This window comes from Hemitrygon akajei, chromosome 2, assembly GCF_048418815.1.
Source record: "Hemitrygon akajei chromosome 2, sHemAka1.3, whole genome shotgun sequence".
Taxonomy (NCBI): domain Eukaryota; kingdom Metazoa; phylum Chordata; class Chondrichthyes; order Myliobatiformes; family Dasyatidae; genus Hemitrygon; species Hemitrygon akajei.
In genome coordinates this window covers 145586008-145608579 of record NC_133125.1, presented here as the reverse complement: position 1 = coordinate 145608579, position 22572 = coordinate 145586008, and the positions used below count along the sequence as shown (strand labels likewise).

Here is a 22572-nt window from a genome sequence, read left to right as displayed (position 1 = left end):
ACCAGACTTGAAACAGGTGGGACAGTGGAGGTATGGCAAATATATTTCTAGAATTATGGGCTTGTAACATGGATAGAGATTATGTGGGTAGGACCTAAATTCTATTGCGTTTAGTAGGATAAGTAATCATCTTAAAATATAGAAGATTCTTACTACCTCCTTATCGACCTGTAGAATCCTGTAGCTTCCCTGGTTAGATGTCTAAAACCAAGGGTCACAGTCTCAAGATAAGGTGTTGGCTGCTCAGGACAGACATAAGCAATTTCTTCATTCAGAGGTCTGTGAATCTTTTAGGTTTCCTGCCTAAGAGGGTTGTAGTTGCTCAGTCACAGGGAATGCAACACAGACACCAACAGATTATTAGACAGAAGGCAATCAAGGGAAATTAAGTAGTAGGTAAGAGATTAGCCATGGTATGAATGAATGACGGAGGAGGCACAAGGAGGGAAAGGGCTGCTTCTGTTGATCATGTTTTTAAGAAACTCCAGTCAAGGTTGTGATTTGTATTCTATATGGTGAACTCTCTAGGTATTTCACCATCAATCATATTTACTCCACACACAAGATGTTCTCTTGTTTGTGACTGGGAAGCAGATGCTGCTTTTTCCAGGCAGTACATTCTTCCATAAGTTATCTCAGAAAATCCAATATCTTGTCAGGACCAGGAAGACCCAAATCTAATTTGAATGGATTTGGGCTAATTTCTTTTGCTTTAGTTGAATTTTGCCAGAAAGATTTTGGCTCGTTAGCCTTTTAAAGAATTTGAGCAGGACTGAATTCCTTCTTACACAGTGAATAAGCAGGCAAATACGCAGATTGGAAAATGAGAAGTAACTGAAAATGTGTGGCTATTACCTAACATTTTACATTACGCCTCAGCAGTTGAATTCTCGTTCCAGAGAGGTGTCTGTACGTTGTTTTCAGAGCCTATTGTAACACTGCCAGCTTTATCTCTGAGCATTTCCTGCAACGAGGAGGGGAAACTCCTTACAACCTAAGAAGATGTTGGTATTAAACAGGTGAAAATCCCCTCCAGTGTAATTCAATTTATAATTTCAATTCATCATTCACTTTTGTTTAATCAATCAAAGTGAATAAATACAAAATAAACCAACCCCCGATTGGAACACTTGAATGTAACAGGTGGAAGATAATGTTCAAACCAGTATGGTTATCTCAGGTCAATAAAACTCAACATGGAAATTCCAGGTGCTCCAAACCATTGCTGCAAACTGGTTGCAGAGGACCTTCCTTCCACTGAACACCTGATGGAGCCCTCACTGAATCACAGAACATTTTGATAAGGTTCCTGTACAATTTGTACAATGATTTCACACTGACTATATAAATACTAAATGCTACCTCAGCTAAATGATTTATTGTGCATTTTAACCCCCACTCCATTTATACACATGCCTTTCCTTATCTAAATACCAAACACTAAATATAATTATTTGCCCATCTTTAACTTGTACATACAGAGAATAAGAAATACACTTTTTTTGTATGGTACCTGTCGTAAATCAACAATATATCAGGGAATGGTAACAATGTGATTTTGCAGTTACTTTTACAGTTCAGGTAGCCCAAGTGCAAAATTGGAATCTCCAAGATCCTGCACACAGAAATGTGACATAACCATATGGATAATGATTTAGAGATTGTCTCTTAGGCAGTCATTTGGGTTGTGTGAATTCTCAGGTCACCAATGAGACCAGCGTGGGAGCCACGGACTCATGGTCATCTGATGGACCAAGTGATGCTGGACAGGATGGGCATTTTGTATGGTCGTGCACACCTTCCATTGTTTAAATGGGCTTCTACATGCTTTTCAATGGAACCATTTATACCATGCTGAATGCCTTCCTTCACTTTGAATAGCCAAAAGAGAAATGACCTAGTCCTTTTGCACAATAGTGGCTACGCAATCTTGTATATTCACCTGGCAAAGCCTACCTACTCAATAAATTGTGGATGCCAACATTTCAGTTGAACTTAACCATACCCATTTCCTAAAGCATAGCCCTGATGTGGGATGAAGCTATCAACAGGATCCTTCACAATGCCTCTGACTTCACTAATGGCCTACTATAGATCCCAAAACAGCAACAGAAACTACTGGAGATCCCATCCGATCTCCCAGGCCAGGAAATCTACATCAGATTGAACCTGGGGCTAGTGTCGTAGCCTCAGTAAGTCAAAGGCGAGTGGCACATTTTTGCAGTCAGCTTTGCAGAAAGCATCACATATGTATTAGTGGCCACCATCAAGCATTTTCTGTCGTTTGCCCGTGGAAAGCAAAACACGCCCCATGGGATAATGCTACGTGATCCTAAAAGTTCGACATATGATTGACATTTTACTTGTTTTAAAGTTCAAAATAAATTTCAAAGTAAATTTGTTATTAGAGTTATTATTAGTTTATTATGTACCACCCTGAGATTTATTTTCTTGCAGGCATTCACCACAGAACAATAAATCAATGAGAAATTACCCATAACAAATACTAACAAACAACCAATGTGCAAAATATGACAATCTGTACAAATACGTGAATAAATAACACTGGGAACAGCTGTTGTAGAGTCCTTGAAAGGAACTCTACAGTTTGTGAATCAGTTCAGAGCTGAGGTGTGTAAAGTTATGCATACTGGTTCAGAAGCCTGATAATAACTGCTCCTGAACCTAGTGGTGTGGGTCCAGAGGCTTCTGTACCTCCTTCCTGATGGCAGAAGCAAGAAGAGAGCATGGACTGGATGACGGGTTCCTTCATGCTGGAAGCTGCTTTCTTGTGGCAGATTTGCTCCATGGTGTGGAGGGCTTTGCCTGTGATGGACTGGGCTGTATCCACCTCTTTTTGTAGGATTTTCTGTTTAATCCAGATTCCTAGTATGATGCCACAGAGTTAAGCTAATGAACCACATCAAGAACTGATCCCTGTGGCACATTTGTCACATGCCTCCAGTCTGAGAAACAATGTTCAACCGTCGCTCTCTGCTTCCCATCATACCAATTACAAATCCAGTTATTTGTCTCTCTCTGGATCCCCTGCAATCTAACCACCTAAACTTACAAGGTGTCATGAAAATGATCTTTCCCTCAACATCAGCAAACAAAAGGAATGATCATTGACTTAAGGAAAGGGTGTGTGTGTGGGAGGGTTAAGGAGGGAGCATATACTCCTGTTTACATCAACGGTGATGAGGTTAAAAGTGTTGACAGCTTCAGGTTCCTGTAAGTGAACATCACTAATAGCCTGACCTGGTCCAACCACGTTGACACCGGTCAAGACAGCTCACCACCACGGTCAAAAATGCTCACTAGCACTTCTACTTCCTCAGGAGGCTAAAGAAATTTGGCATGTCCCCTTTGACCCTTACCAATTTATAGCAAGAATTCCATCTGCATGCACCACAGCTTGGTATGGCTCATGATGGCATGAAAATGCAGAGAATTGTGGGCACAGCTCACCACATGGCAACCACAGATGATCTTGGTCAGGACCTGTGTATGTCCACCTCAATGTGCTTTAAGGCCAACAATTCCTCCTCACAGCACAAGACATCATCACTCATTGCCACAAGTCCATACGATATGGAAGTAGAAATAGGCCATTTGGCCCATTGTGTCTGTTCTGCCATTGAGTCATGGCTGATTTCTTATTCAACCCCATTCTCTTACCTCTCCCTGTAACCCTTAACCCTCTTACCAGTCAAGAACCTATCATTCACTGCTTAAATACACCCAATAGCAGCCTTTGCAGTCCTTTGTGGCAAGGTATTCCACAGAGTCACCTTCCTCTGGCTGAAGAAATTCTTCCTCATCTCAGTTTAACGGGTTGTTTCTTCATTTTGATGGTGCGCCCTTGGATCATGGACTCTCATCTCCACATAAATATCCTCAGCACTGTAGCCTCTAGGAAACCTCTTACTTTTAATATACCCTCTTGCCATGTCTATTTCTCTCATGCCCTCCTGATTTCTCTCATGCCCCTCTGTATTTCTTATGGTCATCAATGGATTCACTTGATCCCAATTGCCTAAACCCTATGTATGCCTCCTTTTTCCTCAGAGCCTTAAAATCTCCCTTCAATCAGGATTCTCTAAACTTGTCAGCCGAGCAGGAACATGCTGTCCCACTTGATATCACACTTACAAAAGCCTCCCACTTACCACTTCTTACCAGCAAACAGTCTGGTCATCCCTCTACTAGCAAACATCAAAATAGCCAAGCAGATCATTAATGTACCTCAGCCATGCCTGCAGAGTGGCTTCAACTTGCCTACATCTGCCTGCATGTGTTCCTCATACCATCTGCTTGAGCCTGGCATTGAAAAATGGTACCGGCTACTGCACAAGTCCATTTAACAACACAGTCTCAGAGTGGGCTGCACAAAAGCTGTGAACAGTTGAAGAGAAAGGGCAGACCAACAGTAACTACAATTTAAATTTATAACACTCTCCAACAAAATAAAAGTAAATCCTAATAGATTCCATAGTACATTTAAGAGCAATAGCTTAACCAGGTCCCTTCTGTGGATGGCTATGTGCGGAGTCAAGGGAGATGTCTTAAGCATATACTTCTCTGTATTTGGAATGGGAAAAGGGTGTGGAAGTTAGCGACTGCAGGGAAGAGAACTGTGACATCTTGAAATAAATCAATATTACAAAGGAGGAGGTGCTGGTAAGATTGACGCAGAGGAAGGTGGATAAATCCCCCATGGCATGATGAAGTGTTTCCTGTAATGTTGTGGGAAGAAAGGGAAACAACTGCTGGGGCCCTGGCAGAGAAAACTGTATCTTACTTAGCCATGGGGGTAGCAGTACCAGAGACTAGAAGTTGGCTAATTTTCTAACTTTAATTAAGGAGGTCTGCCAAACCTAACCAGTAAACTTCAGATTTGTGGTGGGAACATTGCTGGAGGGCATTCTGAGAGGCAGGATCTATCTGGAAGGGCAAAGACTGATTACAGATAGTCAGCATGGGTTTATGTGTGGGAAATCATGGTCTCAACAAATTTTATTTACTTTTTCTTTTTTAAAAAAGAGGTGTTATGGTGACCAAGAAAATTGGCAAGGTCGGGTGGGAGATATTATCTATGTGGAAGGCTTTTGACAAGCTCCTGTATGACAGACTGGTCTGAAAGGAGAGGACATCTGGGATTCAGGCTGAGATACTGTAGCTAATTGAATAAAAAAGGGGGTCAGAGAGTGCTGTAGTCGAGTTTTCTTCCTCAGATTAGAGACTTGTGAAAAGCGGTATGACCAAAAGGCAGTAAGTCATTGGAGCAGAATTAGGCCATTCAGCCCATTGAGTCTGCTCTGACATTCAATCAAGTCTGATTTACTTTCTCTCCCAATAACAGCAACACTTAAAAGGTATTTGGATAGGTTCACAGATAAGAAAGATTTAAAGGGTTGTGAGCCAAATGCAGGCAGCAGGGACTAACTCAGGTATGGAGAAGTTGGGATGAAGGGTCCATTTCAATTTTGGATGTGGGCAGCTCTCCTCCACTTTAATCCCTAGATGTGTATTCCTCATGGTGACTGTGGCTCAATGCAATTTGCCGCCCCCAATTGGTACTTCATGGTGTCCATCATCTACATGTATCTGGAGTATGATGGAATGCCTTCCTCTTACATCAATGAATGCAGTGCCAACTCTCAAGACCTTGACATTATCCAGAATGAAGCAGCCCACTTGACATCTCACCTACCATCTTAAACATTCATTCCATCTGTCAGCAGTTCCTATGGCTACAGTGTGTTACATCGAAATAAAAGTTCTACGGTTATTTGCCCAAGCCAATCTGACAGCACGTCCCGTACCCACAGCCTCCGAACAGGACGTGTTCGGCACAGCTTTGCAGGTGCTGTAGGTTTTCTATGTTTCTCTACAACCAAGAAGAATAAGGGCAGTACATTCCTGGGAACACACCTGTAGCCCTACCTTCAGGTCACACATCTTGGAACATAATCTACCTCAAAAAGAACTCTGCTGACTCACCTTCACATCGGCTCCAACATCCCCACGCTCCTATTTCCCCGATTACATTACCTAACATTCATGTCCCGCCAAAAGTTGCAACATAGGTGAACAGCGTAACGAAGATCATTTTTAGTGTGCTTGCCTTCGTAGCCTCGGGCATTCCTACGTGAGATTAGTTAGACTACATTTGGAGTATTACGAACAGTTCTGGTCACCACATGACAGGAAGAAATCAATAGAGAAAATGCAGAAGATATTTGCCAGCATGTTGTTTGGAATGGAGTGATGTTGTTACAAGGACAGACAGTGTAACGTTTGATGCAGAGGGGAGGTTTATGAAATTATGAGCAAAAAACACTAACAGAGCCCTCAGTCCACGGTGTTCTGCTGAACATTCAACTTACTCTAAAATCAATCTAAACCTCCTCTCCATTTTTCTGTTATCCATGTGCCTACCTAGGACTTTCTTAAATGTCCATAATGTATCTGCCTCAACTACTACCCCAGCAATACGTTTCATGTACCCAGGGTACGTTCAAGGTGAGACGGGAGAAATTTAAAGGAGATGTGAAGAGTTATTTTTTCACTCAGAGGGTGGTAGTTATCTGCAATGAGCTGCCAGAATAGGTGGCAGATTACTGCTGTGACGAGTGGTCTATCACACACAGATATCAATGCTGTTGTTAGGGAGGTGGGTACACTTAGGTAATGTGATGATCACTTCTTAGAACTGAACACCTCAGTCTGGGCAATATTCCTGTGATTGTCTAATTAACCCTTTCCAGCTTAATCACATTATTCCTCTAGCAAGGCAACCAGAAAAGTAGACCATGCAGCCGAACCAGTGATTTGTACAACTTAACATGGCTCCCAGCTCAATGCCTGTCGATGAAAACAAACATACCGCATGTTCTCCGCCACTGTCTAACTGTGTCGTTACTTTCAGAAAGCTATGCATGTGTACTACAAAGTTTCACTGTTCAGTAATATTTTTCAGGACTCTGCATTCACTGTGTATATCCTGGCCTGGTTTAACTTCCCAAGATGCAAGACTTCACACTTGTCTGAGTGAAATTCCATCAGTCATTCCCATATCCACTTTCCCGGTTGATCCAGATCCTCTTGTAACCTTAGGTTGCAGCTTCCTTCACTCCATATAGGAGATGGAGGAGGCCAAGATGATACTGACTCACAGACTAGAGAAAATCTACAGATGCTGGAAATCCCAGCAACACACACAAAGTGCTGGAGGAGCTCAGCCAGCCAGGCAGCATCTGTGGAAAAGCGTACAGTCGAGGTTTCAACCCAAAACGTCGACTATTGTTTTCCATAAATACCGCCTGGCCTGCTGAGTTCCTCCAGCATTTTGTGTGTGCTGCCCCCCAGAGCCCGGACATAGAATCTAAGAGCATGGAAATCATGGTACAACTTAATAAAACTTTGGCCAGGCCACAGCTGGAGTATTGTGTGTAGTTTTGGTCACCGTGCTATAGGTAGGACAAGATGGTACTGGAGAAGGTGGAGAGGATTTTGCCTGAGATAAAACATTTAATTTATGAGGAGAGACAGACAAGGCTGTGTTTGTTTCCTTGGATTAGAGAAAAGTGAGAGGAGACCAGTTAGATACATGTACAGATTTATGAGGTGTGATTGTGAAAAACTTTTCCACATAATGGAGATGTAGTTTTATGGTGAGGAGTAATGGAACCAAAGGGAATCAGGGGAACGTACATGTTTTCATTCATAGTTTTGATGCAGTTATGAACACATTGCTTGGGTAGCATGGTGGGTAGCACAACACTTTACAGTACAAGCGACCCGGGTTCAGCTCCTGCCGCTGCCTGTAGGGAGTTTGTATCTACTCCCTGTGACCGCGTGGGTTTTCTCCACATGCTCCGGTTTCCTCCCACACTCCAAAGATGTACCGGTGGGCAAGTTGATTGGTTGTTGTAAATTGTCCCATGATTAGGCTAGGGTTAAATTGGGAGATCGGTTGGCTGCATGGCTCAAAGGGTTGGAGGGGTGTATCCTGCACTGTATCACAATAAATAAATATCTGAAGGAGTGTTTTAAAAACAGGTGTGAGAAAAATGGAAATGCTTAAGGTGCAAAAACAACAAGGGAAGAGGTTAGGTCTTCAGAATGGGAAGAAGGAAAAGCTTGAGTAGAAGATAGGTTAAAATAGAAACGGGAACAGTTATGGAAATTCCATCATAGTGAAAAGGTGCAGACAGAATACTGGACAGGGTGGCTGGGTGGGCCTCTACTCACAAGAATGAGGGCATCCACTCTGTTATCACCCTTAGAATCTGAAACTTTTCAATCACATCACTTCCCTTACAGGAACAAGGCAGACCGTTACAGAATATTTAAGTTGATGAGGAATTTCTTCTTTCGGAGGATCTGACATTTTATAATTTTCTGTTCTAGAGGGCTGTGGTAAAACATTCACTGAAAATACTTTAGGTGAATATTAACAAGGAATTTGTATTCAAAGGGATCATGTGATGGGGAGGCAAAATACAGCCAGAATGTGTGGTTGAGACTAAGGTATGATCTTCTTGATTCAAGATGGTTTAATGTCATTTGCAGTACACAAGTGAAAAGGAGAACAAAATAATTGTTATTCGGATCCAACGCAGGGAAAAAAAACACAGTAAGATAAAGAAAGCTTGTGTGGCCAATTGATCTAATCCAGATCCTACTTATTCTTTCTAATCATCTGGAGATTGGATGTTTAACAAGTCAGTCACTCCAAACTCTGCAATTCATGGGGAAGAAAATTTCAAAACTGTACTAAAACTGCCTGAGAAAACTGAGGAGTAGCCACCCTAGGAACATGCAATAAATAAAGGACCCGTTATAATTAATTCTTGCATATTCATGTAAAGCCTTTAGCCTTGCCTGGCACTGCTTCAGTTTCCATCTATCAAAGCTTAAGATACTCCTTGTGGGAGAAGCTTCGACACAGAGACTGCAACTGTAGGAAAACTTGATCTGCCGAGTTTTAGCGCACTACGAACAGGCAATGAATGTGTCACCAACATTTAAAGGAAGGCTGGTTTGAAATGAGAGTCCACCTTCAGAGGAGACAGCGGTATTGTATTAGTCACCACCCTAACACAATGCAAACATTAACTTCATCAGCATCAACTGCTCTCCAAATTTTCATTGCACCACTACACACTCTTTAAAATCGGTACTGGGAATCATTTCCCAGAAATACTCTTGGGATTGGGAATATCTCAAGCATGCAGGCTCTACAGCACAAAACAGCATATACACACCAAATAATGAGAGGGAATATTGTGGATTTAGTACATTCTAAATAATTAAATATCATTTGGTGGTTACAGTTCAAATCATTGGCTCCCTCTATGTCTGTTAAAGCTTCTACAGAATTATTTCTTCATTTTTATCTTAGGCATGCACAGACCGAAGTTACCACTGAAAAGCATCTCTTGTATACATTGAAGTCACAGAGAAGAGTCACCTTTTCCTTTAGAAGCTTAGACTGCTGGAAGTCTGGGAAAGCATAAAGACGGTAGACTGTTCAGCAGTAAGGTATTTTCGCTTTGTCTGCGATTTCCCCGATGAAAATAGGATATGAAAACCCAATATCCATTGACAAACAGCAAAGGTTGGGCAGTGACAAAAAGAGAAAGCACAAGGAGAGAAAGACAAGGGAGAAAGCTGGTTAAAGACTCTATAGAGGAACCCAAAAATATTTAAAATTTAGCACATTCAGGACACTAGATACATTTACAGACAAGTGCATAATACAAATCTCTGTACAACAAATACTTGTACTTAAGGCATGCAGAAAGCTGTGTACTCCACATTGCAAAATCATGAACATGTAGAGACTTCTTTCATATACACAAACCCATTTAGAAAGTGTGAAGAGATCTGTGCACAAAATATTACTGAATTGTTAATAGTTCTCAAAACTAATGTTCCAAAATTGTTATACAGCCTTTCTAAAAATCAGTTCATTCAAATGAAAAGTATCCTCTGTTCAGAAAACAAAGCGATCACTCCCTAAGAATGGCAGAGAGGCAAATGTGTTGGTATATCTATAACTACGGTCTGGACAATATATATTTAGATGTTTGTCTACACACAGCTATAGTTTCTAATATGAGAAGGAAAAGACATGCCACAATGCTGTGAAGTGTAGACTGTGATATTTTGAAATGCTTTTCAAGGTTTAACAACATAAACTCTACTTTGGCACTGAGGAAGTCAAGCTCCATGTCATGGGGGAAGAGATGGAGGCTGTCACAATGAAGATGAGAAAGAGAGCAGATTAGTAAAATAGAGGGCTATAGGTAAGCCTAGTAATTTCTAAGGTAGGGACATGTTCGGCACAACTTTGTGGGCCGAAGGGCCTGTATTGTGCAGTAGGTTTTCTATGTTCTATGTTCTTAGAAGAATCCTAAGTAATATCACAAAAAGAGAAGTGAAGCTAATATCAGAGAGGCAGTAGACAGCAAAAAAGGTACTAAATAAGATGGCTTGGATAATGATGTCCAATTCAGTAGGCTCCTTCACAAGAAGGGATAATACACAAGTTACATACAATTTTATTCATGACTCCAGAGCAGTTTTGATGTGGGAAAGAGAGAAAGACCTGCTTTCGATGTGTCCTGGTCAATTATCATGAAGTGCTTAGACCACTACATTGCCTCTGAATAAAGATGGGGCTAAAATCTCCGAGCTGGATCTTTGTTTTAGGCAATCTGATTTTACCGTGTTAATTAAAACCAATGGTCATATAGATGACACCCACATTACAGGAAGGTTGCATTCCAGAAAGAGATCTAACATTATGATTTTCCATAACATGAAACTGTATCTAACTCAAATGTGTCAATCTAACGATCACTGTGTAAACCAAAACTAAGCTGATTTATTTACCATCTTTTGCAAATAAATTACGCAAGAACAAATTCTGTTCTGCTTCTCAAATTCTTGGGATAGTGATTGGTGATTTCTTCAAGGAAAAATTTCTGTAACACTAACAACTGTAACACGTGTGCCCATGTTTGTTAGTAGTGTCTGATTCACCTGGCGGATAGCAACAGCTGTCAATTTAGAGAACAGTGTGCAACATTATACTTGTACTTTTGTCCTGTAATTAAATCAGTCTATTCACTGCCAATTCAGCTGCATTGCAGAGCCACGTGTCCATAGACAGTATTTATTACTAATTCCCACTACTGCATAAAGATTTGTTACCTGAACTCTATCTGCTGCTGTCGGCCAAAGCTGCCTGCAGATGACCTTTTTAACAACATCTGGAAGAAGGCTGACAGTCAGTAGTAGTGTAATCCCTAACCAGGCTGGTCCTGCCGAGAGCATCTGTATGAAGACATAGTACATTGTCTGGTAATCCAAGAAAGGCCTAAGAGAAGAAAAAAAATAACAAATATCATTTAGGAAACAGTGGTAGACTACATTTAGATTTAAAGATAAAATAAGATGCATATGTGTAACGGTAGAATGCACTGACCACCCATGCCAGACCACAACACGTAGGCCTATAAATCATTGGTTTGACAGTTCGTGCATATAATCATTCGTTAGTCCTGTGAAATTTGAATTTGAAATTTGGCTTTTTAATATTAATATAGAAAGAGTTTTGAAACAAAAATGCTGGAGTTTACCTGTAACTTTAGTAATAAGTATATAAGCAGGCTTTACAAGGATATAAATAGCTGCCCGTGAAAACAACAAGATTGTAATTGGAATGGTTTTATTATTGTCACATGTACCAGGATAGAGTCAAAAGTCCTCTTGTGTACTGATCATACTGGCCAAATAACTTCCCAGTGAAGTGCTGTAGAACAAGGTAAAGCAGATCATGCAGAATCTGGAAAAAAAGTCAGGTCAGATGCCGTTTCTTTTTAAATGAAGAGAAATTGAGAAATATTGATGTACAGAGGAAAATGGGTGGTCATATACAAAAGTCAATAAATAAATAACATGTAACTGCAGTTAGAAAGACAGGTTACATTGGATTTTAGTGCTGAAGGATTTGACTACATACAAGCATATCATTTGGTAGCAGGAAAAGGCTACTCAAGCATGCTCTGCCGTTTAGTAGATAGATAGATAGATAGATAGATAGATACTTTATTCATCCCCATGGGGAAATTCAACATTTTTCCAATGTCCCATACACTTGTTGTAGCAAAAACTCATTACATACAATACAGTACTTAACTCAGTAATAATATGATATGCATCTAAATCACTAGCTCAAAAAGCATTAATAATAGCTTTAAAAAGTTCTTAAGTCCTGGCAGTTGAATTGTAAAGCCTAATGGCATTGGGGAGTATTGACCTCTTCATCCTGTCTGAGGAGCATTGCATCGACAGTAACCTGTCGCTGAAACTGCTTCTCTGTCTCTGGATGGTGCTATGTAGAGGATGTTCAGGGTTTTCCATAATTGACCGTAGCCTACTCAGCGCCCTTCGCTCAGCTACCGATGTTAAACTCTCCAGTACTTTGCCCACGACAGAGCCCGCCTTCCTTATCAGCTTATTAAGACGTGAGGCGTCCTTCTTCTTAATGCTTCCTCCCCAACACGCCACCACAAAGAAGAGGGCGCTCTCAACAACTGACCTATAGAACATCTTCAGCATCTCACTGCAGACATTGAATGACGCCAACCTTCTAAGGAAGTACAGTCGACTCTGTGCCTTCCTGCACAAGGCATCTGTGTTGGCAGTCCAGTCTAGCTTCTCGTCCAACTGTACTCCCAGATACTTGTAGGTCTTAACCTGCTCCACACACTCTCCATTAATGATCACTGGCTCCATATGAGTCCTAGATCTCCTAAAGTCCACCACCATCTCCTTGGTCTTGGTGACATTGAGACGCAGGTAGTTTGAGTTGCACCATATCACAAAGTCCTGTATCAGTTTCCTATACTCCTCCTCCTGTCCATTCCTGACACACCCCACTATGGCCGTGTCATCAGCGAACTTCTGCACATGGCAGGACTCCGAGTTATATTGGAAGTCAGATGTGTACAGGGTGAACAGGACCGGAGAGAGTACGGTTCCCTGTGGCGCTCCTGTGCTGCTGACCACTGTGTCAGACCTACAGTCTCCCAACCGCACATACTGAGGTCTATCTGTCAAGTAGTCCACTATCCAATCCACCATGTAAGAGTCTACTCCCATCTCCGTTAGTTTGTGCTTTAAGATCTTGGGCTGGATGGTGTTAAAGGCACTAGAGAAGTCAAGGAATGTAATCCTCACAGCACAACTGACCCCATCTAGGTGAGAGAGTGATTTGTGCAGCAAATACGTGATAGCATCCTCCACTCCCACCTTCTCCTTATACGCAAACTGAAGCGGATCCCGGGCGTGCCTGGTTTGTGGCCTCAGATTCTGTATTATCAGCCGCTCCATGGTCTTCATCACGTGCGACGTCAAGGCAACAGGTCTGAAGTCATTCAACTCCTTTGGTTGTGGTTTCTTCGGTACCGGGACAATACAAGATGTTTTCCACTGTCTGGGTACTCTTCTCTGATCTAGACTCATGTTGAAGATGCGCTGTAGTGGTTCTCCCAGTTCAGTCGCACAGGCCCTTAGTAATCGTGGGGAAACTCCATCCGGTCCAGCCGCCTTGCTGGTACAGATCTTCCTCAGTTGACCTTCCACCTGTGCAGCCGTAAACCTGGACGTGGGCCAGGTCTCCTGTGAGTGGATATTTTCCTGTGAGGGAAGTAAGCCTGGTGTGGAGTTCTGCAGTGAGGGTGAGATTGTGCTGTCGAACCTATTGAAGAAGTTGTTCAGCTGGTTCGCTTTAGATCATTATCTACATGAGAGAAGTGCAAGACAGATATATTACAAATAAGAAAACATTTTCAAAGGGAAGGAGGACACTACCATGGCTGACAAGTGAAGACAGAGCCAAAGTAAAAGCAAAAGAGAGGGCATACAAGGAAGCAAAGCTAGTGGGAAGATAGAGGATCGGGGAGCTTTTAAAAACTTGCAGAAGGAAACTAAGAAGGTCATTCGGAAGGAAAAGATGAATTATGAGAGGAAGCTGGAGACTAATATTAAAGAAGATACTAAAAGCTTTTTTAGGTATATAAAGGGTAAAAGAGAGTGGAGGGTAGATATAGGACCAATACAAAATGACGCTGGAGATATTGTAGTGAGAGATGCAGAAATGGAAGAGGAAATGAATGCGTATTTTGCATCAATCTTCACAGTGGAAGACGTCTGCAGTATACTGGCCATTGAAGGGTGTCAGGGAAGTGAGGTTGGTGCAGTGAAAATTATGACTGAGAAGGTGCTCAGGAAGCTTAATGGTCTGAGGGTGGATTAATCTCCTGGACCTGATGGAATGCACCCTTGGGTTCTGAAGAAATTAGCTGGAGAGATTGCAGAGGCGTTAACAACGGTCTTTCAAGAATTGATAGATTCTGGCATTGTACCAGATGACTGGAAAATTGCTAATGTTACTCTGCTATTTAAGAAGGGTAGGAGACAGCAGAAAGGAAACTATGGACCTGTTTGCCTGACATCAGTGGTTGGGAAGTTGTTGGAATCGATTGTTAGGGATGAGATTATGGAGTACCTGGAAGCACATGACAAGATGGGCCAAAGTCAGCATGGTTTTCTGAAAGGAAAATCCTGCCTGACAAACCTACTGCAATTCTTTGAGGAAATTATAAACAGGATAGACAAAGGAGATGCAGTAGACATGGTGTACTTGGATTTTCAGAAGGCCTTTGACAAGGTGCTGCACCTGAGGTTACTTAGCAAGATAAAAGCCCATGGGCAGCTACTAGTGTGGGTGAAGCTTTGGCTAGTCGGCAGAAAACAGAGAGTGGGAATAAAGGGAATCTATTCTGGCTGGCTTCCGGTTACCAGAGGAGTTCCACAGGGGTCAGAGTTGGGACTGCTGCTTTTTACGATGTACAGTATGTCAATGATTTGGACTATGGCATTAATGGAATTTGTGGCTAAATTTGCCAATGATACAAAGGTAGGTGGAGGAGTGGGTAGTGTTGAGGAAACATAGAGCCTGCAGAGAGACTTAAATAGTTTAGGGGAATGAGCAAAGAAGTGGCAAATTAAATACAATGTTGGAAAGTGTATGGTCATGCACTTTGGTGGAAGAAATAAGCAGGCAGACTATTATTTAGATGGGGAGAGAATTTGAAATGCAGGGATGCAAAGGGACTTGGGAGTCCTTGCGCAAGATACCCTAAAGATTAGCCTCTAGGTTGAGTCAGTTGTAAAGAAGGCAAATGCAATGTTGGCATTCATTTCTAGAGGTATAGAATATTTATCATCTATATCAATGATCTGGATGATAATGTGGTGAATTGGATCAGCAAATTTGCTGATGATACAAAGATTGGAGGTGTTAGTGGACAGTGAGGAAGGTTTTCAAAGGGAGAGGGATCTGGACCAGCTGGAAAAATGGGCTGAAAAATGGCAGATGGAGTTTAATACAGACAAGTGTGAGGTATTGCACTTTGGAAGGGAAAACCAAGGTAGAACATACAAGGTAAATGGTAGGGCACTGAGGAGTGCAGTAGAACATAGGGATCTAGGAATACAGATACAAAATTCCCTAAAAGTGGTGTCACAGGTAGATAGGTTAGTAAAGAGAGCTTTTGGTACATTGGCCTTTATATTGAGTATAAGAGTTGGAATGTTATGGTGAGGTTGTATAAGGCATTGGCGAGGCTGAATTTGGAGTATTGTGTGCCGTTTTGGTCACCGAGTTACAGAAAAGATATTAATAAGTTTGAAAGAGTGCAGAGAAGGTTTACAAGGATGTTGCCGGAACTTGAGAAACTGAGTTACAGAGAAAGGTTGAATAGGTTAGGACTTTATTCCCTGGAGTGTAGAAGAATGAGGGGAGACTTCATAGAGGTATACAAAATTATGATGGGTATAGATAGAGTGAATGCAAACAGGCTTTTTCCACTGAGGCTATGGGAGAAAAAACCAGAGGACATGGGTTAAGGATGAAGGGGGAAAAGTTTAATGGGAACATTGGGGGGGCTTCTTCACACAGAGAGTGGTGGGAGGGTAGAATCAGCTGCCAGGTGAAGTGGTAAATGCGGGCTCACTTTTAACGTTTAAGAGAAACTTGTACAGGTACATGGATGAGAGATGTATGGAAGGATATGGTCCAGGTGCAGGTCAGTGGAACAAGCAGAAAAATGGTTCGGCACAGCCAAGAAGGGTCAAAAGGCCTGTTTCTGTGCTGTAATGTTCTATGGTTCTATTAGAGCAGGGATGAGATGTTGAGGTTCTATAAGGCACTCCTGAGACCACACTTGGCATATTGTGTGCAGTTTTGGGCTTCTTATTTTAGAAAGGATATACTGACATTGGAGAGGGTTCGGAGAAGATTCATGAGAACGATTCCAGGAATGAAAGGGTTACCGTATGAAAAACGTCTGGCAGCTCTTGAGTTGTATTCCCTGGAGTTCAGGAGAATGGGGATGGGGGGGGGGGGGGATCTCAAAGAAACATTTCAAATGTTAAAAGGCCTGAAAAGATTAGATATGGCAAAGTTATTCCCCATGGTAGGAGATCCTAGGACAAGAGGGCACGACTTCAGGATTAATGGATGTCTTTTTAGAACTGAGATGCAGAGAAATTAGTCAGAGGACGGTAAATCTGTGGAATTTGTTGCCACGAGCAGCTATGGAGGCCAAGTCATTGGGTGTATTTAAGGCAGAGATAGATAGATTCTTGATTAGCCAGGGCATCAAAGGGTATGAGGTGAAGGCAGGGGAGTGGAGATGACTGGAAGAATTGGATCAGCCCATGATTGAATGGCGGAACATACTCAGTGGGCAGAATAGTCTACTTCTTCTCCTATATCTTATAGTCTTATGATTTGCTTTATCTTTTTCTTCAAGAGCTTTTCGTGCGGCACTGTATTAAAAAAACAAGTATAGTACATCCTCCAGTTCTCCTTTATCAGTAGCTTATGTTACCTTTTCAAAGAATTGCAAAGAACTGGTCACACGTGATTCTCCTTTCACACAAAAAACACATTTTATTGCCGATACCTTTAATTTTTATGTGTCCTATGGTAATTTCTGCAACAGTATAGTTCTTTGGTGCACCATTACATAGGGTCTTGATGAGGACCATGTACAATTCTGATCCTGCTTACCAATGCTGTATTTGCTAATGAGGTAGTGCAAAGATGATTCACCAAAATGGTTTCTAGGCTGACAGGTCAACTCTACAAGAAGAAATTGAATAAGCTAGCTCTTTGTCCCACAGAGTATGCATGAGTGAGTAGTTACCACCTGCAATGTAGAGATTTTTTTGGATGGCTCAAACAAAAGCTTCCACTAACTGAGTGATCACAAACCAGGGATCACAGTCTCAAGTTAAGTGGAAGGCCACATGCAGTTGAAATGAGAAGCAAGATGGTGAATTTTGGGATTTACTGCCCTGAAGGGCTGTGGAAACTGTGCCATTGAATGTGCTTATATCAACAGATTTCTGGAAGTAGTAAGTTCAAGGGATGTGATCGTACTGATTTCCAGCACAAGGATTTTGCAACAAGGAGACCAGCAGCCATGTTGTTGAGTGAGAAAGCAGACTTGATGGGCCAAGTTGACCTCTCCAGCTTTTATTTCTGAGTCCTTACAGGAAGCAGGTGGGAGGAGCTGTGGCAGTCTTTAATGGATATTGGTCAATAACCTTTCCCCTGGAATATGAGGAAGTCAGAAGAGGAAAAGGAAGAATCAGAGCTGGACACATTAAAATGAGAGCAGAGAACTGGCAGCAACTGTAATGAGTTATCTGTAAGAGCAGGAGGCAGCACCAACTGGAGAAAAGGTTAGTGAATGAGAAGACCTCCATGTATCCCACAAAGAAACATCAAACAACATCCTATAGCTACTTCCTTAATCAAAGAAAGTCAGCTAATGGACAAGTTATTCAACATGACAATGAGCTTGGACAAGCGAAGGAGAAATATGGTGGAGGATGACTTGTTGAGTTATTCAAGGTCCTCATCTCCATCGTGGTTATTATTGCAGCATCCTACACTGCTGCAGTTGGAGGATCCCACTTGCTTCGAAAAGGAATCAAACGTACCAGTGCCCAAATCACAGCTACTGTGATGAAACTTCATGTTCCTGGGCATCTTGGAGGATCTATCCTGGATGCAGTATTTTGATGCAATCATGAAGGCAGGCAGGCCAGTGTCTTCTTCACTATACTTCACTAGGGGTCTGAGAAGGCTTGGTGTGTCACCGAAGACCACAGCAACTTTCTACAGATGGACGGTGGAGAGCATTCTGACTGGTTGCAGCACCACATGGAGCCTCAAATGCACCACACCGCCTGGTAATGATCAAGAAAGCTGTGGACTCAGCCAGCATCATCACAGGCTCAAGTCTTCCCACCATCAAGGGCATCTTCAAAAGGCTGTGCCTCAAGAAGGCAACATTCATTATTGAGGAGCTTGATCACCTGGGACTTGCCGTCTTTTCATTACCACCTTCATGGAGGAGGTACAAAAGCCTGAAGACCTGCACTCAATGTTTTAAGAACAGCATTCTACCCCTCTGCCATCAGATTTCTGAAAGGTCCATGAACCTGTGAACACAATCTCATTATTACTTTTCTTTCAGTGAATTACTTATTTTTATAACATGATAATTCTTTTATATTTCAGACCGCACTACTGCCACAAAACAACACATTTTATGACATATGACAATGACAATAAACCTCCTTCTGATTCAGATTATTTCAGACGTTTTTTTTTAAAAAGCAAACGTCTCCTTTATAAGAGTTTATTTGGTAGATCAGAGGTAATTTATGGGTACAGAAAGAGTTAATGTTAACAAATATTGACCTTCCATTGCAAATAAAATTTAAACTCTGCTTCACTCTCCACAAGTGGCTGGCAGATCATTTTAATATCCTCATAATTTTTGTTTGATTATTAGATTTCTGACATCTGAAGAATTTTCTTGAAAACCTCTTTATATTTTCAACCTTTTCCCCTTGTTCAGCAATACAAATTTTATAAGAATTTGTTACATTGGTGTAAGCAGGGACATATCCATTATATTTAATTTAAACACTAATTCAGTAATACATCAAGGATGTGGTGCTTTAATCACAACGAACACTAGCACCTTCACATCAAATTATGCTGATTACTAATTTGTATCACAAGGAGCAGAATTGAGCCATTCGGCCCATCAAGTCTGCTCTGTCATTCCAATATGGCTGATTTATTTTTAGGCTCAACCCTATTCTCCTGCCTTCTCCCCATAACCTTTGACACCCTTACCAATCATAACTAATCAACTCCTGCTTTATATAAACCCAATGACTTGGCCTCCACAGCTGTCTGTGGCAATTAATTCCACAGATTTACCACCCTTTGGATAAAGGAATTCCTCCTCATCTCTCGTCTAAAGGGACATTCTTATATTTTGAGGCTGTCGCCTCTTGGCCTCGACTCTCCCAATATTGGAAACATCCTTTCCGTGTCCATTCTGTCTGGGCCTTTCAATATTCAATGAGATCCATTCCCCCTTCTGAACTCCAGTGATTACAGGTCCAGAGCCATCAAATGCACAGCATTCATTAACCCTTTCTTGCATGAGCTCATTTTCTTGAACCTCCTCTGGAAGCCCTCCACTGTCAGCACATCCTTTCTTAGGCAAAGGGGCCTGAAAAAAGTATTGATTCCACAGACAAAAATTTTACAAAATATATCTTAATTAGTACTTTTCATAATCATAGCGGTATTAAGGGAAACATACTGTTCACAGAGTGCTCACTTTGAACACACTTACCAGATAATACCTCCCCAGAGCAGAGAAAATACGATGTAAAACCCCAGAGAACCCCATATCACGAAGTGGTTTATCCATGTCCAGTGATGGGTGTCCAGTGCAAGCTGTGAAACCAGTAACATCATCATTTTAATTCTCCAATTATCAGAACATGGAACTAATACCGCTGCAGGAAAACGTGCAACAGCTGAAAAATAAAGCAACATTGTTTACTATTCAGTTCACAGTCACTCCCATGGGCTTGGAAACCATTGGCAAGTTGTGAAGGTTTTCATTCCCTATTGTCCTCATGGTGGATTTATTAGAATCCATAGCAAACACCAGGAAAATAAAAGAATAAATGTAAAACAGCAACCCGGACACAGCAAAGCTCCTTCCAACCCAGTTCAAACTTGCAAGGTCTTCTATACAACCATCTAATGGCTGGTATCTAATTTGCAAGGGATGTCAAACAGATGTCAGAAAACAATTGAACAGTTTGCTTAATGAGATATATATGACAGGCAAAAAAAAAGTGTGCACATACAATGCAGATCCCTATTCGTGCACTTGATCTGTGGCATTAATGTTACAGTGCTTCTCCCCATTCCTCCTACTGATGATCACATACAATGCAGATCGGGCTTGACGGGATGACTGCTTTACTCTTCGTTATCTCCCTTTCCCAGTTCTGACAAAAGGCTTTCGATCTGAAACATTACCGCAAGGTAGTCACACCTGGGTTGCAGGATGCAGGTGACTGTCAGAGGAGTTACTGCTCTAAGATCAATCCAACCCTTCCCTCTTACATAGCCCTCCATTGTCCACCTTCCATGTGCCTGTCTAAGTCTCTTACCTGCCTCGATCACCATCCCCGGCAGGGCAGCAAGTGCACTCACCAGTAACACAACAGAGTTGTTGTCACAACACACACAAAATGCTGGTGGAACACAGCAGGCCAGGCAGCATCTATGAGTTTAACTCCCCCAACATGGCTTGGCACCTCCTTAGTGCAAAAGGCTTAGCTGGGCCATAATTTGTGAAGTATGTCAAGAAAGATTCCTGATATAGTACGTTGGCAGGCCAACTAGAGGAGAAGCTATTCTGGATCTGGCACCGCGCAATGAACCTGGTCAGTTAACAGTGGGCAAGCATTGCATACTGACCACAAATCATCTTCAGCTGCCTCTGCTCTAATCCTATTGGTCCCAGCCAGAATCATGATTGGAATCTACTAATCCCTACTTTCTTCCCAATCAGTATCTTCTTTCAGAGGATCAACTCTTCCAGCACTTTCAAAACAACAGCACCACCAAGCATCAGTCACCCTCCCCTCCAGTCCTCTTGTGAGGACAGATCTGAGATAGCAAACCCTTCCTAAAACACCTCAGCTAGAGTGCTAGCTACAGTTCTGGACATTGCATTTTTTTAAAAAAATTATCAATGGAGGTGGGTGCAAGGGTCAGTCCTTCTGTAATAACACACAGAAATACTACCACAAGCTGATAACGCCCACAATTGTACAGTAAAGTAGGCATCTTCAAATAGGGCAAAGAACATAAAAGCCTCAGAGGAAGCCCCTCTTAGATGGGGTGTTTTGTTCTGCACACTTCAGATACCCCATAGTCACCGTCACACTGAAAATATGGATAAAAACTTGGCATAGAATCAAACACATTCACCATTTGAAACTATTGAATATTGAAAGGCAGAGAGAGAGTGTGGACACACAGAGGATATTTCCCATAGTGGGGGAGTCTGGGACCAGATGGCATAGACTCAGAATAGAAAAAAAGTCCCTTTTGAACAGATGAGGAGGAATTTCTTCAGTCAGAGGGTGGTGAATCTGTGGAATTCATTGTCACAGACAGCTATGTAGGTCAAGTCACTGGGTATATTTAAAGCGGAGGTTGATAGATTCTTGAATAAAGGTATTGAAGGTTATGGGGAGAAGACAAAAGAATGGGGTTGAGAGGGATAATAAATCAGCCATGATGGAATGGTGTAGCAGGTTTGTGATGGGCGGAATGGCCTAATTTGCTCCTATGTCTTTATGTAACAAAAGATTACATCAGTAAATATAGGATAAAATTGGAAAGCAATACAAAGGGGAAAGGATTCCAATGTAAAACCTAAACAACCCACTTAAGCTAACCCAGTCAATAAAATTTTCAACACAACCGATATGAATGGAGAATGCATTGTGTTGTCTATAACAGATGCTCCCTCAAAGATGGCTGTTTCTAGTTTTTGTTAAATATCAGAGAAATGTACCTTAAGAGTTACTGTAAAAACCAGTACAGTGAAGACCAGCGTGCCAAAGGTCCAGTTTCCAAACACCTGAAAACAGATTTATACAAAAACACATACAGAATTAAACAGAAATTATTTGAGCTTCAGTAGCATTTTACAATGTAATAGCCGGGCTGGAGGAAGTTCACAGCTTTCCGTTTCAATGGACGCTGAAGCCTTGCTGAGTTCTTCCAGCATTTGTTTGATCCATCTGCAGTTGTTTGTTTTCCGAGGCCCGGAGGATTTCAGATGGGTACATGGGACAGTAATATTAAGGTGGAGAGCAGGTAACCCATCTGAGAAAACACGACACTGGGGTCTGGCCTTGAAAAAGGGTGTCAAGAGGTCAGCAATCAGTAGCAATCAGGGTGGAGTGAGGCTTCCATATGTATCCACTTGGGGTAAGAAGACTTGTTCATTACCCCCATATAACACTGGTACAAATAACATTTGCATCTCTGAGTTCACTGCACAAGGTCAC

The 22572-nt window shown here is 41.8% G+C and overlaps 1 protein-coding gene across 5 annotated transcripts in view; it reads right to left on the bottom strand.

Annotated features, from left to right (window-relative positions):
• The window catches only part of atp11a (ATPase phospholipid transporting 11A), a 150665-nt gene that overhangs the window by 6337 nt on the left and 121756 nt on the right, over positions 1-22572 (bottom strand). For 3 of the 5 annotated variants that reach the window (XM_073029223.1, XM_073029210.1, XM_073029215.1), the window contains 3 exons: positions 22074-22139; positions 19821-19924; positions 11230-11395 (listed from right to left, as the gene is read on the bottom strand). In XM_073029223.1, coding sequence (XP_072885324.1) covers positions 11230-11395; positions 19821-19924; positions 22074-22139 — 336 coding nt within the window. Of the gene's footprint in view, positions 1-9481; positions 9568-11229; positions 11396-19820; positions 19925-22073; positions 22140-22572 lie in introns of all 5 variants that reach the window. The other 2 variants (XM_073029233.1, XM_073029239.1) reach the window with 1 other exon arrangement.